Source organism: Gossypium raimondii, chromosome 7, assembly GCF_025698545.1.
Source record: "Gossypium raimondii isolate GPD5lz chromosome 7, ASM2569854v1, whole genome shotgun sequence".
NCBI lineage: Eukaryota > Viridiplantae > Streptophyta > Magnoliopsida > Malvales > Malvaceae > Gossypium > Gossypium raimondii.
In genome coordinates, this window is record NC_068571.1 from 25,883,908 (window position 1) to 25,902,552 (window position 18,645).

An 18,645-nucleotide genomic window follows, 5' to 3' on the forward strand; every position below is an offset into this window, starting at 1 on the left:
AAGTGGACTAAATTCCTCTAATCCTCACTCAACTTCTGTTGTTGTAACATCCCGATTTCGGGCCTAGTCAAAACAGTGGTTTCGGGATCACAAATCCGATGAGGAAAAAAATTTTATTTTATTATATTTTTATGGTCTAGAATTTCACAAAATGATTTTGTGAAAATTTCGTTAGAAAATTTCGACATTTGGGCACTCAATTTAGTCAAAAGGACTAAATTGTAAAATGTGCAAAAGTTGAGTTCTACATGTTAGAGGTGTCAAATTGTTATGAAATTTTAAATTGGATGTCCTTAAATGGCAATTAGACCATTGGTTAAATTGTGGACAAAAATGGATATAAGATAAGTGAAATAGGATATTTTTAAGTGAAGGGTATTTTAGTCATTTAATAATAAAAAGAATTAAAAAGGGGAAAAGATGGAAAAATACGCTCATCTTCTTCATTTGGCTGAATTTAGCAAGGGGGAAGCCATAGTTAGGGTTTTCAAGCTTTCGAGCTCCATAGTAAGTGATCCCAAGCCTCATTTTTAATGTTCTTTACGTTTTTAGAGTCTCGGTAACTTGATTTAGCTTATTCTAGCAATAATTTAACATAGGGTTCATATTTGGAAAAATACCCATAGGTTAAATGTGTTTATTTTGATTTTTTATGGTAGAATATGAAGTTTGGAATTATGTTAAATAAATTTTGCTAAGTGATTTTAAGTGAAAACAAGTAAAACGACACAATCGGTAAAAATACCTAATGTTCATAAGTGTTAGAGTGGGAATTTGATGTTGCCATAGAAGGGAAAAATGTTCAGCATGTCATAAAACATAAGAATAAGGGAAGAAGTTTAATTTCAGAGCTTTGGGGAAAAAGTGTAATTATGTAAAATTTAGGGGCAAAATCATAATTTTTCCAAAGTTTGAGTCAAGGATGAATGAATGTGAGTATTAAATAAGATAAATTTGCTATTATAGATCAAGAAGAACGAAATCTGGAGTTAGACGGGGAAAGAAAAAGGTTGAAGACTAAAGTGCTAGATTTGATCATATTTTGTACTGAGGTAAGTTTACGGTAAATAAATGCAATATTTTGATAATTATTATTAATGTTGTTGTTTTTCAGCAATTATGCATTTATTTCATGAAAATATCTAATGTTGACTTAAGCATGAGATGACAGAGAATCAGTGACAAAAGCCCCGTTGAAACATTAGGAATGTATCGGATACAAATGTCATGACATTAAGGGAATGAGATCCCATGTAAGACCATGTCTGGGACATGGCATTGGCATCATTGAGGTTATGAGAGGTCCCATATAAGACCATGTCTGGGACAGGGCGTTGGCACCGAGATAAGAGGTCCCCCGTAAGACCATGTCTGGGACATGGCATGGGCACCAATATGACAACTCCCATGTAAGACCATATCTGGGATATGGCATTGGCAGTGCAGAAAACATCCCATGTAAGACTATGTCTGGGACATATCTTTGGCATGTATTATCAGACAGGAGACCCGAGTATCCTTAGTATTCCAAGTGATTCAATGGGCTAGTAAATAGACCATGTTACATGAAAGTTCAGATAAAAGCATAATAATAAATTCAAGTGAGTTATAAGGATTTAGAATATCTCAGTTATCAGTTGAGAAAGAAATTTCAGCGAGGGAAGAGTAAGTTATAATCATTAGTTATTTAAGTAAGCAAGTAAGTAAACAAGTAAGTAAGTAAAGAAGCGAGTAAAGATTCTAATGTTTGATGAAATTTATGAGTATGATTATTTTTGATAAATGTTTTTATTTATTTACTTGTAAACTTACTAAGCTTTATGCTTACTTTCTTTATTTTCCTTATTTTTATAGTATCGCCAAGTCAGTTTGAGGATCACAAGGACGTCGGAGTTCATCTCACACTATCTACAGACATCTCGATATTATGTGATTTTGAAACGTGTAAAGCTATGGCATGTATAGAGACTTATTCATTTTGAGTGTGTTTATATGATATGGCTAATGATTTGCTATTTAAGAACATGTTTGGTGTTATGGATGCCTAAATGATAGTAAATACAAAGAAATTATAAAAGAGTAAAAATTTGCAATAGAATAGTTTTTGGACAGCAGCAGTGACGTGATTAGAGAGTGAGTGAGATATATAATTATAGCTTATCGAGTCTATTTTCACACGAAAGAAACGGTGTAGGCAAAGGAATTTTATATTAGAAGATATTTGAATTTTAGTGAGACAGGGTCAAAGTTGTTTTTGAAGTCCCCTATTCTGAATTTAGAAAATCATTAAAAATTGTATAGAAAGAATTATGATTCATAATTTATATTTCTATAATCCTTAATGGGTCTATTTTCAAAAGAAACAAATGAGAACATTATATGAATTATGTACAATGAGATAACTGATTTTTAGCACAGAGAGGTTAGAATTGACGAGTAGAGAAATAGGGGAGACTTTAACTAATAAAATGTACTAATTGGCTAACCCAAAAATTCTGGAAATTTTATGGTAAGAAGGTATATGAGTCTAGTTTTATAGAAAATTTACGGATCTAAATTTCAAGTATCATAACTTGAGTTATAATTAAATTAGTGACTATCGCGCGAGTGGACAGCTTTACTATGAATAGTGAAATAAATTATTTTGATTTGTTTAAGAAATTGGAAAATTTTTAATATTCCCAGTTTGGACTTGAATCGTTTAATTGCATGTTTTAGGGTCTCGAGGATCCTTTTTAGGTACATATTGATTGAACGTGAGCTAATTAATTTTAAAAGTAAATTTTTATGCTTTGAACTGGTAAGTTAAATAAGATAACACCTCGTGCTCAACTCCGGCAACGGTCTCGGCTAAGGGGTGCTATAGTTGTAATGCTTGTTGGCTCAAACTTTCACTGCACTTTCCAGTGTCAGTGACTGCAATAACACTTTTGTGTTAAAAAACATTCAAACCCCAATATTAAAAAATAAAAGCAAGATTGAATAAGATAACATTTAAGTAAGAATTCATGTGTACTTCCATACAAACAGAAAACAGAGAATAATCACTAGCATTCATAAAGAAATAAGAAAGAATCGAGTGGAGAATACTATTCCTAGACAACTCGACTGAATCTCTCTATTCCCTCTTGTCTTGCACTTAGGTCTTCTCGACAGAAGTTATTCTACATCTGGTTTTCACGTTGGCTCACCCGTGAGAAGCTTAAACTGCTATGACCACAAGCTTCAAGATCAGGTGATGAAGATGACGATCAGGAAAAAAAAAAGCCTCATTTTTTCTTTTTACGTCCCTCTTTTATGTCCTCCTCCATGGTACAGGTGTCTTTTCCTCAAAATTATATTGTCCTTGTACGTACAGGTTGGTTACACCAAACTGGATAGCTCACACAATTTTAATTCTTATCTGGAAGGCTGTCAAGTGCGGCGACAATTATGGACGCAATCTGGAATTCACTTATGCAGTGACATTAATGCAAAAAGATAGCAAAATTAACGATAAAATAGGCATGGATTCACTGAGTTATAAAATTCAATTTACTAAAGCAAAATTAAGGATAAAATAGGCATGGATTCACTGAGTTATAAAATTCAATTTACTAAATTGAAAATGCTGAAATGTATGCTAATGATAACTAAATGGGAAAATTTTAACCAATAAGTAAGGGGGAAAACCTATGTTCTTTCTAGTGCTATCAGTAGTACCAAAAGATAATGCAAAGACAATGCTTAAATTTTTTCACAAGCATATACTCACCCACTTTGGCACACCAAAGACATTGATTAGTGATCAGGGTACACACTTTCATTGCAACCAAGTGGCAGCTGCATTGAAAAGATATGGAGTCAATCATAGAATGGCTATTACTTATCATCCACAAACTAATGGACAAGTCGAAGTGTCGAATCGACAACTTAAAAACATTCTTGAGAAGGTTGTGAACCCTTCGAGGAAAGATTGGTCTTCAAGTCTGGATGACAATTTATAGGCATTGCGAACAAGATACAAAACTCCATTAGGGATGTCGCCGTATCAAATTATTTTTGGGAAAACATGTCACTTGCCAGTTGAACTGGAACATAAAGCAATGTAGGCAATTAAGCAAGTGAACATGGACTATAAAGCTACTGGAAAAAAATTTTATTGGATATCACTTAACTAGAGGAGATTAGGTGAAATGCCTATGAAAACGCTGCAATTTACAAGGAAAAGACCAAACGCTGGCATGATAGAATTATTTTCCAGCGACAATTTATCGCGGGTCAATAAGTTTTATTATTCAATTCTAAACTGAAACTGCACCCAGGTAAATTGCGCTCTCGTTGGTCTGGACCTTTCGAAGTGGTAAAAGTATTTCCTCATAGTGCAGTCACAATCGAAGATTTAGATGATGAACACCAATTCAAAGTGAATGGTCAATGATTGAAACATTATCTTGGGAATTTTGATCGAAAGAAGGCAGAGACCATTAAATTGGTCGAACAATTTTTTTTTCTTTTCTTTCTTTCTTCTGTAATTTATTACTAGGTAATTTTATTTTATTTTTACTTCTGTTCAAAATTGTTTTATTATTTTTGTTTTTGTTTTTGTTTTTGCAGAATAATTAGGTACCATTGTTGGCGCACTTGGGCTTTATTGCCAACGCAGTTCGTACTATTGTACTGTCACTTCTGACTCAGCAAGAATGATGGCAGACTAGAAATTTTAGATCCCTAAGTTTGATCAAAATTCACCTAGCCGTCTGATCTGTCTGAGCGGGAGCAATTCTTATTGGATGCAATTATTCCCGCCAGCTTTATTTCCCTTCAGAAAATCACGTCTTTCCATTTTCTTCTTTCACTCACTATAAACCCCTCTTTATTGTGCCTACTGTGAAATGACCAAGCAGTAATTTTTGTTCACTTTCTCTCCCCCAAGTTCGTACATTTACACCTTTAAACCATTTTCACTCCACAAAACAAGAAAAATACGGCAAAAACGAGAGGATCTGTTAAGAAAGCCACCAAGCCTGTTGAAGAGCACTCATCCTCTACAACTGCAGTTTGTGAGTCAGAATCCTCCATGCCAACAGAGAAAAAGGAGTTGGTGATCTTTTTAATGAAAGTAGCCAAAAACTGATTTCAAAACAATATCTTAAAGTGAAACTTCCACCCAGAACAGGGCATTCTTCTTTCGCAATAGCAAGATTTGGGCAAAAAATCTCTAGAACCATCTCTAAGTTGAAGTGGGCGACTTTCTGTACACATCCTAGAAGCTATTCTCCTTTATTGGTACGTAAGTTTATGCTAACCTTTATGACCATGAGTTGGAGTTTATATTTTTTCGAGAAGGTTTAATCTCATGGGATGCTACAAAAATCAATGAGCTATACAACACTAAGGTGGATGCCGATGAACACTCCAAGTTTATTGAAGATATCACAGACGACAAAAGGGACCTGTCGGTGAAGGATTTATCTATCGAAGAAGCATTGTGGACAGTTTCACATCAAAAGAATTATATGATGCACCACCGCTTACTAACACTACAAAGCAAAATTTGGTTTCATTTTGTCAACTGCAGGCTACTACCCTCCACTCATAGCACCACAGTCAACCTGGATAGAATGTGATTGATACATTCAATTTTCAAAGGCAGAAATATTGATGTCAGCGAAATACTCCACCAGGAAATTGCTGACTCTGTCGCAAGGCAAAATGGAATTTTGGTTTTCCCGTCGCTGGTGATGCTATTGTGATAGAAAAGGGATTATGCCCCGTGACGATGAAGAGATCTTGGAAAATAATGGCCTGATCAATGAAACGTCTATTGAAAGAATGACTCGTGAAAAAGATACACCGACAATGAAAGAGACGGAGACCAGCAATACAAGGAAGGGCAAAACCAAAACAGAAAGTAAGGGAACAAACTTGACTATAGAGACATCACTACTCGGTAAAATGAAAGATATCAAAAAGTTTACCAATTCCATCAATAATAAGCGGATCAGCCTTGTCGCTAAAATAGAGGCTATAGACAGATCACAAAATTTGTTTTCTGCTTATACCAGGGCCTATAACAGCTCTATTGTAGCCACATTACGTCATTTAAGCCCGACCCCACTCCTAAAATTTCCAGTGTTCCCACCAATTATCTGAGAATATGAACCCTCCTCCACTAAAGATGACCTAGGGGACCGAGACAGATCTGTGGAATCTCCTCCCATTGTGCACATATTTGATGTTGAGAAAGAAAAGGAATCAATGGACGTTGAGGAGTGCATGCGAAGGATTGATAGCCTGGTTGAGGGTAAAGTCATTACTGGTAAAGAGGCGTTTGCTGTGGAAGAGGAAGTTCCTATGGGAAAGGAGGACGGCTGTGTTGAGGTTGTGAATAAAAAGGCCGAGGAAGAAAATACAGAGAAAGAAACTGCTGAGAATATTGACAATGCATCCGAGTTTGTAGGTGCAACTACTGATAATCTGGAGCGAGATGGAGCTAGACCGGCGGAAGCTGTAGAGGTAACAAGTAAAGAGCACTATAATTCATTAGGAATAGTGGTCTATACCAGACCACTTAAGGTGACCCCTCCTACACAAGAAGCAGCCGATGATGCCAGGACAGAGTCAGAACCTAAGGAGCGATCAGAGGACCGTGCAAAGCCCAAAAAAGGAAAGGAAAGCACTCTAAAGACAAAAAGCGCAAGAATGAGGAGAAAAGGAGGAGGAAGAAGACACATCGTGCAGCCACATTGATGGCTAAGGAAAACTGAGTTAGTTTATTTTACGTTTTAGCTGTAGTATTCATGCATTGCATGTAGCTATAATTTTCATTTTGTTAATGAACATTGTAGTTGCATTATTATTATCATCGCATTTTAATCTTAGTGCATTGGGGACAATGTGAACTTTAAGTTTGGGGGAATGCATATGGGGTTTGGAAATACACTCACATTTTAAATTTTTTTAATATATTAATTAAACATGCAAGGTTTATTTGTGGTTAATGCAAATGTGTTAAAAAATTTTGTTACATTCGATGCTTAATTCTTGAATCATGTGAACTATCAATGAATGAGTCAGATAAATTTGACAGAATGTTGTATCTTCAATTCTTTAATGAATGATTTAGGTTCCATTAGTAATGGATTACTAGTAGCATTCCTTGAATCTTGAATGAATCTGCCTTTTATAGCTACTCATATATATATTACTTATAAATAAGAGACACTTCAAAATGTGTGTATTGTGAAATATTAAAGAGGGAACACTCTAATGCAAGCATTAGAAAAATGAATCTAGCCAAAGGCTGTAGCTGCACGAGTGTGTGTCGATGCAATTACGTACTCCTTGGGGTTTGTTACACTCCATCGTTACTTTTCAGGAGCAAGGGTACAGTAATTCAACGATATCCCTTATTCACATAAAAAATATATATATGTATGTATATAAATATATATTTACAATAAATGATGTATTGGTAGATAGAATTTAAGATTTAAAGCATGATGTTGGTTTTGATGAAGATGCAATCTTAGTCATTCATACTTATATATTGTCGATCCAATATTCTGTCATCTAAATGTGAATCATTCATTGGAATTGTAGGTGATTCAGGTTGCTAGAATGATCATTTACCTTAATGAATTTTTGTATAGTCTAGCCAGTTTCTATTTTACTTTAGGACAAGTAAAAACTCAAGCTTGGAGGGGTGATAGTACTAGAAAGAACATATGTTTTCTCCCTACTTATTGGTTAATTTGTTCCCTTTTAGTTATCTTTAGCACATATTTTAGTATTTTCATTTCAGTAATTTACATTTTATGACTCGGTGGATCTTAGCCTATTTATCCTTAATTTTGTCATGTTTTGGTACTGATGGCTCTGCATGAGTTTTTCCAAATTGTGCCCAGAATTGTCACAGCACCTAACAGTTTTCCGGATAGGAACAAAAATGCGTGAGCTGTCCAGTTTGGTACAACTAACTTGTACGTACAGAGGCAACATGATTCTGACAAAAGGACAGTTGCACTATTTGAATAAATATCAATATTCACACAAAAAAAGAGAGGGGGAAGGAGAGCTTTTTGGATCGTCTTCTTCAACTTACCTCTTGAAGCTTTCAGCTATAGTGGCTTAAGCTCCAACAGCTGAACCGACGTGAAAAGGATGCAAACCAGTTCTTGACGAGGAGCCCTGAGTGCGACACAAGGAGGAATAGACAGATCCAAGTCGAGTTGTCTAGGAATAGTATTCTCCACTTGTTTCTTTTATTTTTCTTTTCTAAACGCTGGTGATTAGTTTCTATTTCATGTTAGTATGGAAGTACACATGATTTTTGGGTTAAATGTTATTTTCTTTAATCTTGCTTCTACAATTTAATCTTTGGGTTTGAATGTTTTTAGCACGAAAATGTTATTGCGGTCACTGACACTGGAAGGTGCAGTGATAGTTCAAGCTAACAAGCATGACAACGGAAGTTGCTTGAGGATTAGAGGAATTTAATCCACTTGTTCTTAATAGTGTTCCATTGCCAGCATTGGAAGGTGGGTTAATGTGCATGTTTAAGTCTTAGATTAAATATAGAAGTTAAGCTTGGCAAGATATTCATTGCAGTTTAATGCATTGACAATCACCTATCCTTTTTTTCCTTGTGAGCACTTAGCATTCTATTGAATATTCACGTTGGGGATCCCAGTTTCTCACTATCATATTTTATCTTATTATTTTCAAGTTATTGCTTCGACAACTACTCTCACAATTTATCTATTTATTGCACTAACATTAATAGACAAAAGATAACCATCCTCGTAGGATCAATATCTGACAAACTCATATATGTCTACTATACTTGCACCGACAGTGCAGGCTTGCACATTATTACTGTGACATTAAACAGCTGATCAAAGTTCAACCGAGACTCGATAACCATCATAACATTGCTTTGGATGTACATCATTTAATCCCATGGAAAATAACACATTAACATATAAATTGATATAACATTAATATACGAACTTACCTCGATGACTAGGGCGTAAAAACGAGATCGACTAATCCGAGGCTTTAACTTTACCCCGATCTAGATCCATACGTGGTCTATCTTGATCTAAATAGAAAAATTTAATCCATTTAATATCCCTAGCATTCAATTTAGTCCACATTTCACATTTTTGTAAACTTACTATTTTTCACCTAATACTTTAACTTTTCACAATTTAGTCCTTAAGGTCATAAATTAAAATTTAAACATTTTAGTCCTATTTACAAGCTAGTTGAATTATCTAGGGACTTAAACCATACATACAAACCATCATTTCACAAATTTAACATAAACTTTTACTACTTTTACAAATAAGTCCCTAAATGTCATTTTCATCAAAAATCACTTTAAAAAATTTGTTTATTTATCAACAAGGACTCATAATCTATCATTAAGAATCAAGAATCATGCAAGAAGATTCATGGCATAACCCTTAATCTTTAACAATTTTACAAATTGATCCCCGAGCTAGCTAGATTAAGCTACAACAATCTTGAAAACATAGAAATCATTAAAAACGGGCTTAAAAATCATGCCATGCAAGCAAGGGACTTGGCCAAATGCTTCAACCCTAAAAATGGCTTTTTTTTTCTTAAGAAAACCGGTGGAGAAGATGGAAGAAGATGAAGAAATTTTTAGTTTTCTTTATTTTAACCTTAATTACTCATTTACCTTTTTAACATTTAAATACATTTAAAATTTCAAATAAACCCTGCCATGAATATCCACTAACCACACAAATGGTCTAATTACCATTTAATTCCACTCACTTTGAAGTTCTATAGTCATTTAACCCTTTTAACTAATGGAATTTTACTTTTGTTCTTTTTACGATTTAGTCATTTTCACATAATTAATCATACAAACGTCAAAATTTCTTAACGAAATTTTAATACGATCTTACTAACATCCCATATACATTAAAATAATAAAAAAATATTAATTTACTTGTCAAATTTATGGTCCAAAAACCACTGTTCTGATTTCACTGAAAACGGGCTATTACAACAACAAGTTGTTTGTACTGCATATCCTCAGAAAGAGATTGACAGCTTCGAATAACTTAACATCGAATGTACCATGTCTAACAACATTCGATTCCTTCTCTCTACCATGCCAATTTTTTGTGGAATGCTCGACACAATTAACTAGGGTAGAATCCTAGTCTCTATGAGGTACCCTAAGAACTCATCAAATAAATATTCCCCACCTCCATCAAAATGAAGTGCCTTTATAGGTAAACCTAGCTTTTTTTTCCACTTCCACATGAAACTATTTGAATTTATCAAAGGTTTCACTTTTGTGATGCATCAGGTATACATACCCATATATGGAATAGTCATAAATAAAAGTTACATAATACTCATAACCACCTCTTGCACTAACACTTATGGGGCCACATACATCAATGTGCACAAGTTCTAGGAATTTTTTTGGCCCTGGTTCCATTTGCATTAAAAGGTTGCTTAGTCATCTTACCTTCCAAGTAAGATTCATATTGTAGAAGATCAACTTCTTTAAGCAAACTTCAGATGTCGTCTTTCACAAGTCTAGTGATTCTTTCTCGATTAATATGACCAAGTCTCAAATGCCAAAGGTATGCCTCATTAGAGTGAGAAGTTTTAAGTCTTTTATTTGATATTTCAATCTCAAGCAGTGTGTACATCTTTAGTTTGATAAAATAGAGATTATTTGAAATCCATCCATTATAGATAAGATTATGATTCTAAATATTGCAATTCCATTATTAAAATTCAAGGTCAAGCCGTCTTTATATAAACATGCAACGAAAATTAAGTTTCTTTTGAAACTTGGTACATAAAAAATGTCTCTTAAATTAATCTTCCCAAAATTATCAAAATAAATATGTACATCTCTCATTACTTTAGCTACCACACTTGTCCCATTCCCGATCTGTAATGATCAGCTATTATCTTTAAGATCTTTCATCTCCTTAAACCCCTGTAGAGAAACACAAACATGATTTGTGGCTCCTGAATCAATGACCTAGTGGCCTATTGAATCTTCCACTAAAAAAGCTTCTATCATCAAGAATTTCATACAATTCCCTTTGGTAGCTAGGTATTCCTTCCACTCTTTACAATTTGTCTTGAAGTTACCTTTCTTGTTGTAGAAGAAACATTTAAACTTAGATAAGTCTTTAGGCTTTCCAGTTCTCTTCATCTTCGCTTATTGTGGCTCAGAGATCTTAGTCTTGTCTTTCTTAATGTGTTTTCCTATCCCTTTTGAGGAAGAAACAACAATTATATTCACTTCTACTCTTTGGATCGGTTGACCGTCGTTCAACATCAACTCATAGGACTGTAACTCCTTCATGAGTTCTGTAAGCATCAGGTTTTTGTTTCTAAGGTTATATGTGGCCTGAAGACCAGTAAAATCCTTTGAAAAGCTTTTGAACACCATCTCAATTTGAGTGTTCAGGTCCAGATTTGTCCCATTGTCCGCGACCTCCGTAAAGTAGCCCATAAAATTGATAATATGGTGTTTGACTCGAGTGTTGGGCTTTTGCTGGCCATTCATCAAGCTAGTTATGGTAGACTATTGATCCAAGGCAGCTTGGCCTTCAAATATGTCTTCTAGCTTATCTAAAATCGCTTTAGCATTCTTACAGCTCTCTAGTTGCTTATACAGAATATTGGTCACGCTTGCTAGCATATAACAATGAGCTATCTCATCAAACTCTTCCCAGCGTTTTCTAGCCTCATCTTGAGTGGCTGGTGGGCAGTTAGTATCTAGAACTGTTTTAAGTTTCTCACAACTCAAGACAATTATCAAGTTCCTTTTCCATTCCGTATAATTATTTTCGTTCAATTTGTTTTCAATGAGTATGTTCAATAAGGGAGTTGTTGCCATTTTTGAATTGACAATAAATCATTCATATATTAATATCTTTGTATTAAATAAATATTTGAAAGCATTTTGCAACATTACGATATGCATTAAGATGATGCATGCATCTTACATTAAACCTTAAAAATATTTGGAAGCCATTACAACTATAATTCTTACACCCATTGAATCAAACCACCTTGGTGTGATCATGGTCAACTAGTAAGAACATGTATTTCTATCCAATTAGTACATGAACCTAATTCCTTAGGCATTCTCACGTACTAATAATCGTGTAACGTTTGGTCATCATTATAAGTATAACTCCTTAGGGAGTTACTTAACTAGATGATCTTGAGTGTATAACAATCAACTCAACACCTATCGCATCATGCACCACAAATGAGTCATCTTGGGACAATCTCACCAAGTACCATGCTGTGACTAGTTGTCCTCTTTAAAGACAATTTCTTAATGTATCGCATGGTAATACCTACTACAGGGGCCGATTGAACTATTATGTGATCATAAAAAAATTCTACTTACTCTCAGGAAGTCTCCTCAATGAAATCCACATGACAATGTATACCTTGGGGTAGATCCATTTCATGCCATCACAAGAAACCATTGATGGAGGTCGTAGGTCTTATTTAGGAACCTTCTTCCACTCAATATTTTAAAAAACAAGCAAGGTTTTTAATTTATGGTTTCAATCATGTATGATCAATATATGCATGACAAGTACATGTGGCATTCTTTCCTAAATTATATGGCATGCTTATCTTATGTATACATGACATGCTATGGCAATTTTACAATATTCACATTCAATTATTCACGAGAGTCAATCAAACAATTTTGATTATCCATAATTTTTCTTTTAAGGGAAAAATAGAAGAAGTGAATGAGAATCATGCACCAAGTAGGTTCCCAAGAAAGAGAGGTGAGTCATATTTAACCACTTAAAAACCAAGTCTTTCCTTTCCAGGTCCAATCCTAGACATCACATTCTTATTACCGCACTTCTCATAGTAATCGGATAACCTAAAAAAGTGAACGGAACAGTACAACACATGTATTTTCTCATTACCACACTTTTCATCTTTGATAGATCAATTGTGGATCATTTTATACATATATATCAAAATTATATCATAAATAATTATTGAACAGATATATAAAGAGATGACTAAAACAATAAAATTGTCGACCAAGGTTTTTTAGGTTCTATTTCTAGAAAATAAATGAAAAACAAAAATTATATAGTTTTTCATCACAAGACATTCCTTATGTCTTCGACTGCCATCACTCCATCTTCTCCTCATCATGGAATCCTTTCTGGAAAATTACATTTATGTCCTATATCCATTTTCGACTCACAAGAATTCTAAAACTAAAAATAACCCTATATGGAGATGATAGTCCACGGTCTATTTTTTAAGAACCACAAACTTGGAAAAATATAATTATATAACAAATATATATAATATTGCCTTCATTCACATACATTCCCCTAAACATGCAAATAATTATAAGAATGTCACATCTTATCAAATATTAATCAAACAAGATGAAGAGAGAGATTTGGTCTCGGTTTACACCAAAAACAAGCGTAACCTGGCTTTGATACCAATTATTGGAAAAAATTTGGTTTGAAAATGATTTTCTTGCATAGTAGAAAATAAAAATTTTGAAAACGACTCAGTTTGTGATATTTCCAACAATAAACCTTAGACCTAAATCAAACTTGTGTTTTTGGATAAACAGATCCTTAATGTTTTCCAGCTTTTAACGAAATGATCTTCTCCGCTATTCTTGTACCACGAACTACTTCGAGTGTGGACTCAAACCGATTAAATCAAAACACAAAACTAGATAAAGTTTTTCTTTTGGGTGAAAATGAAAATTCTCTCTTCTATAATAGAATCTGGTAAAATTTTTATTCTGAGAAATATATTTATAAGTTGTGAATAAATTCTCTTTATTTTTTGATAGAATAACAATCACTCAAAAATTGTGTAAATAACTCTACCGGTGTCATCTATTTATAGAAAGAAAAGGTAGAACTCTTATAGATTTGTAAAAGTTTATTTCCACTAAAAAAACAATATCCTAGTTTATCTAGGATATAGGGGGCGACAACCTTAGCTAAATATACTAGAGGTTTTCTTGTCCCACCTCCTTACATGAAGGGTTTTGGGCCTCTCTTACATCGGATCCAATTACGAGTACTTTTTGGGCCTTTTTGACCAGTACTTTGTAATACTTGATTAAGTTTTTCAATTTCTCAAATTAAACTTTAATATCTACATATTAAATAATTTTTTCATCTCAATTTTACCCCAATAAAATTTTGACAATTTTACCCTCAGTAAAATTTTAACGATTTTATCCTGATAAAATTTTGAGAAAATTCATTCAATATTTCACAACTCAACATTTTCACTATGACTAAATGATTTATTTTTATTTTTATTTTTAAGCTTCAAAACAGTCCAGAAACATAAACTCATTCTTCCATGTAAGTTTTCATTTTCATTTTTGGAAACCTACATTATTTCCAAATGATCCCATTTCTCCATTTCAGAAAAAACCATAATCATTCCTAAATGTTTCTCATTTCTCTTTTTCTATTCATTCCGTTCATTTCTATTCAAACACGCAATTCATTTTTGGTTTCAAAAAGCTAGCGAAGGGACTGATTGGACATATGTGGTTGAGGCTCAAATGATTTATAATCAAGTTCTAACTTTTCACATTTTAATCAAAAACTCATTTAGTCTCGAATTCATTCTACTATAGTATTGTGATTGATATTTCCCCAATGGCATACCATTACGAAAGCAACTACTTAATGCTCGTCCAATGACCTTGTCATTAGTGTGTTTCCCTCATAGGATATCATTGATCTCTTTGAGATAATATTCGTTCTCCCAATATGATATTATTTTATCTCATGGTAACCATTACATCTTCCTTCATGAAAAGTCAAACACTCTCAAATAGTGATCAAGTCATCCATCACAAAGACAGACGACCCATGGTCATATTTTCTTTTCATCAACCATGTATTTCCAATGAAAGGATATCATTTACCCATGTTTTGGGCTATGAATTCCACTGTTGTGAATGACGCTATGTACTACAAAAGTTGTACACCCAACGCACCAGCTTTCAGTTCCTTATCTATTTGAACTCAGGCTTTTACTTATATCAAAGTGTACGAGTCACGCATACATAGTCCACCATCCGCTTAGGATTTAGGTATGTCACACTATGAACAGTACAAGTGAATAAATTCATAAACAAATTCAAGATCTATTCTACTTGGGTCATGTCCGATGTACTGTCAGTTTAGTCAGTCACATCTATGTCTCTATCTTCTGGGAGTCATCTGCTCTGATGCCCAAGACATGGCATCTCCTCAATTGGACTTGATAGATGACATATTAGTCTTTCAATCGGTTTGTTCATTTTCGATTAAACTAAGGACATGTTTAGGTTCATCTACTAATACAAGTTGTCTTTCTATATTACGATCCAACCACATAATACCGCTTAGTATTAGTTAAACATTAGACAACCAGTGAGCAACATTTGCTTCCATTTTGCTTTGCGTGCAAAAACCATGTGAGGACAATATACAAAGTATTAATGTAATTATGAATAATTTTATTAACCAATCTGTTTAAAAAAATTACAAGTGTACTTAGACGAAAATACTACACTTAGGGCGCCAGATCCAAAAACAGGGCTAATTGGACCGATTTTCAAGTATCGAGAACTCACCAAATAAGCCTGAATTGTTGTGTCGAATCACAACAGATTGAAATTGTTGAAACCAGGCTAGGAAGAGTAATTCCCAAGCCTTAAGAACTCATCAAACAAGCCTAACATTGTGGTTCGCGAAAATGTGCAGTGTACACAATCGTTAACAAGTAATAAAATGATAAGTATCGAGTATTGTCTCCATCGAGAGTATATAGGCAAATACCATGAAATAAGACTTAAGCAAATTTCTGAGAAGGTTAATTTCAAGAGGAGTGAGCTACTACCTAAACTAGAATTAACTAAGCAACAAATTAAATTAAAGATGTGAAAACAAGGTAAAAGTAAGACTTTAAACAGTTTAGTTAATATGACCTAAATTTGTTAGAGTAATCTTATTCTTTAACTTAAAATTGTTAAAGCAATGCTAATGATGTTATGGATAATTCCATGGCAGCTCGGTTATTCATTAGCCTATGTAGTCATACTTATTGAACTTATTAAACCTTTCTAGCATATGTCTATGTTAAATCAATTTAATAAATTTCATAAGCAAGCATTAGATATAGTGAAGTAACAGTATAGTACTATACCAAAACAATTTTAATCACATCAATCTTTTACATGGCAATAATATTGGTCAATACTATCACTCATTTAATATAATTCTCCATAAAATATTAAACATGTACCATTCAAATATTGGGTCCATTAATTATAATTTCATTCCGATTAAATAATTAATTCAATTTCATCCTCTCAATTATAATGCAAGAATAACATAAACATATTTTTATCTGAATGAATTATTAATTGAGGCCTATAATATCAAAAACATAATTTTAATAATTTAAGTGGATAGAATGCAATCAATCTAACATAAACACAATTTAAGTCATTTTAATTAAATTTGGAGCATCGAAATAACTAGCAATCATGTTCATAAATTCAAAATAAATCAAAAGGAATAAAGAGAAAGAAATTAGAAGACAAATCTGATGTTTCTTCGAAGTCTGACTAGCGCGCGTCCCTTCCTTCCTTTTCCTTTGTTTTGCCAACCAAAAGTCCTTCAAGATGCTGAATGTTGCTGCTCCAAGAAATCTTGAAATGCTTTCTAAAACTCTTGTGGCTTTTCTCTCAAATGAGAAGAGAAAAGATGGGCAGGTGAAGAGGAAATTGAAAGAGATAGGTGAGTGAATGAATGATGATTTGAGTGACCAGCAAGGGGCCTATCTATACATGAGGGGAGTGACTATTTTTAGAAAATTGAATCCTTGAAAATATCTCCCCCATGGCCGACCCTTGCTTTAAGGAAAAAGTGTTGATGACTTTGTTATTTTTAGCTTGGTGCATAAGAGAAAATGTTTGAAAAGAGGAGGGGGTTGAACGACATTCTGAGAAAGTTTTTAAATGTTTTCTAAAAAATTTAAATCAGCTTTGGATGGCTCATTTGGGCTCTTTGGTGGACGATTGGGCCACTCTCCCTTAGTGGGCAATTTCAAGCTCTTTCCTCATTAGCAGACTGTCCAATTTTCTGCCTAATTTTTGAGTTGGGTCAAGCATGTCCATGACCCATTATTCCCTTAATTGGGGCGTTCCAGGCCGATTATTAATCAACCCTCCTCTGCATGGCTTGTGCAACAGGGATGCTACATCATTTTGAGCCTCGAAAAGTGACTTCCAAAACTGCCTTTTCTTTCGATGCACCAAACTTTTCCAAATTGACAAAATTGTGTAAGTTTAGCATATAAATAATGAAAAATAGAGATTTATCTTTAATTTTGTCCACATTCAAAATTTTGTAATAAAATTACAAGAATATGCTAAAAAGCACTCGAAATTTGCAAGAATTATTAGTTAAAAAGTGCTAAAAAATTTATATATTTTAAACTTATCACATTGCATTGTCAAATCAAAGCCTTTTACTCGAGTTCTCACACCTAAACCCTATAAAAAACCCAATATTTACATTATATCACGATTTTTAAAAAAAATGTAAAAATTTGTTAGTTTTTTAATTCTCAAGGCTCAACCTTTCTCATCCTCACCTATTTAGAAACAAAGTTTGTTTTTTTTAATCTAAATTGTTAAATTAGAATAAAGTTTAATTTAAGAATAATGCAAATATTATTCTATTTTGTTAGATTCGAAATTGATATTAAATTTTAAATTCTGTATTTAATTTTTAACATTGAAATATAAATATTTATATCTAAACATTTTAAATATATTCATTATTGCAGATTATAAAAACGGCATCATCATCATCATGTTCTCAGACTGTTTTGAACCACACTTTTTTTTATATATTGTTAAAATAGTAAAATATTTTTTTTAACATCATAAATTTGTTGATAATAATAACTTAGATGAGCGTTAATAATTAATTTTATATAAGCAAACTTTTCGCACGCCTATGACCGTGTTTCTAAAACAAGAAGGCATGACCTAGATGTAGCCGAATTTTTTAGGATCGAGAGTTATAATTTGAACCGGGAATTGATATCTGATTTGGTGGAATGGTGGAGACTTGAGACGCATACCTTCCACTAGTGATGCGAGGAGTGTACAACTACACTAGAACGTGTTACACTCTAATTGGGGCTTCTCTAGATGGCTTTGCAGTCGCCAATGTAAGCAATGTCAAGACTGCTGAAACCTACGGAGAGCTGCTTGGCAAGATACCGGAGAAAGGAAATTTGGAGGGAAACGAAGTGAAGATGACATTGTTGAGGCAAAATTTTGAAATTGTTCCAAAAGAGGCAACAACGAATGATCTTATGTGTCATGCAAGAGCGTAAATCTTACATCTGTTAGGAAACGTGCTGATGCCTGGGAAATCCGACAATATGGTACACTTGATGTATTTCTAGTTGCTTCAGGATTTCCATCTAGCTGCGCATTATATATGGGGAGCTGCTGACTTAGCATTCTTGTACATGAAAATGTGTCGAGCGACGAATCACAAGTCGCAAGATATTGGAGGATGCCTACTTTTTCTTTAATCG

At 33.7% G+C, this 18,645-nt stretch overlaps 1 protein-coding gene across 1 annotated transcript; it reads right to left on the reverse strand.

The window, feature by feature from the left end:
- Positions 1-11,578: 11,578 nt before the first annotated feature.
- Positions 11,579-11,893, reverse strand: LOC128042529 (uncharacterized). Its single transcript, XM_052633894.1, has one exon. It carries the CDS (start codon positions 11,891-11,893, stop codon positions 11,579-11,581), a length of 315 nt encoding a protein of 104 aa, XP_052489854.1.
- Positions 11,894-18,645: the final 6,752 nt, after the last annotated feature.

What these genes read in the sequence shown, in the direction of transcription:
- LOC128042529 (XM_052633894.1), bottom strand. Translation starts at nt 11,893, where the DNA reads ATGGCAACAACTCCCTTATTGAACATACTCATTGAAAACAAATTGAAC.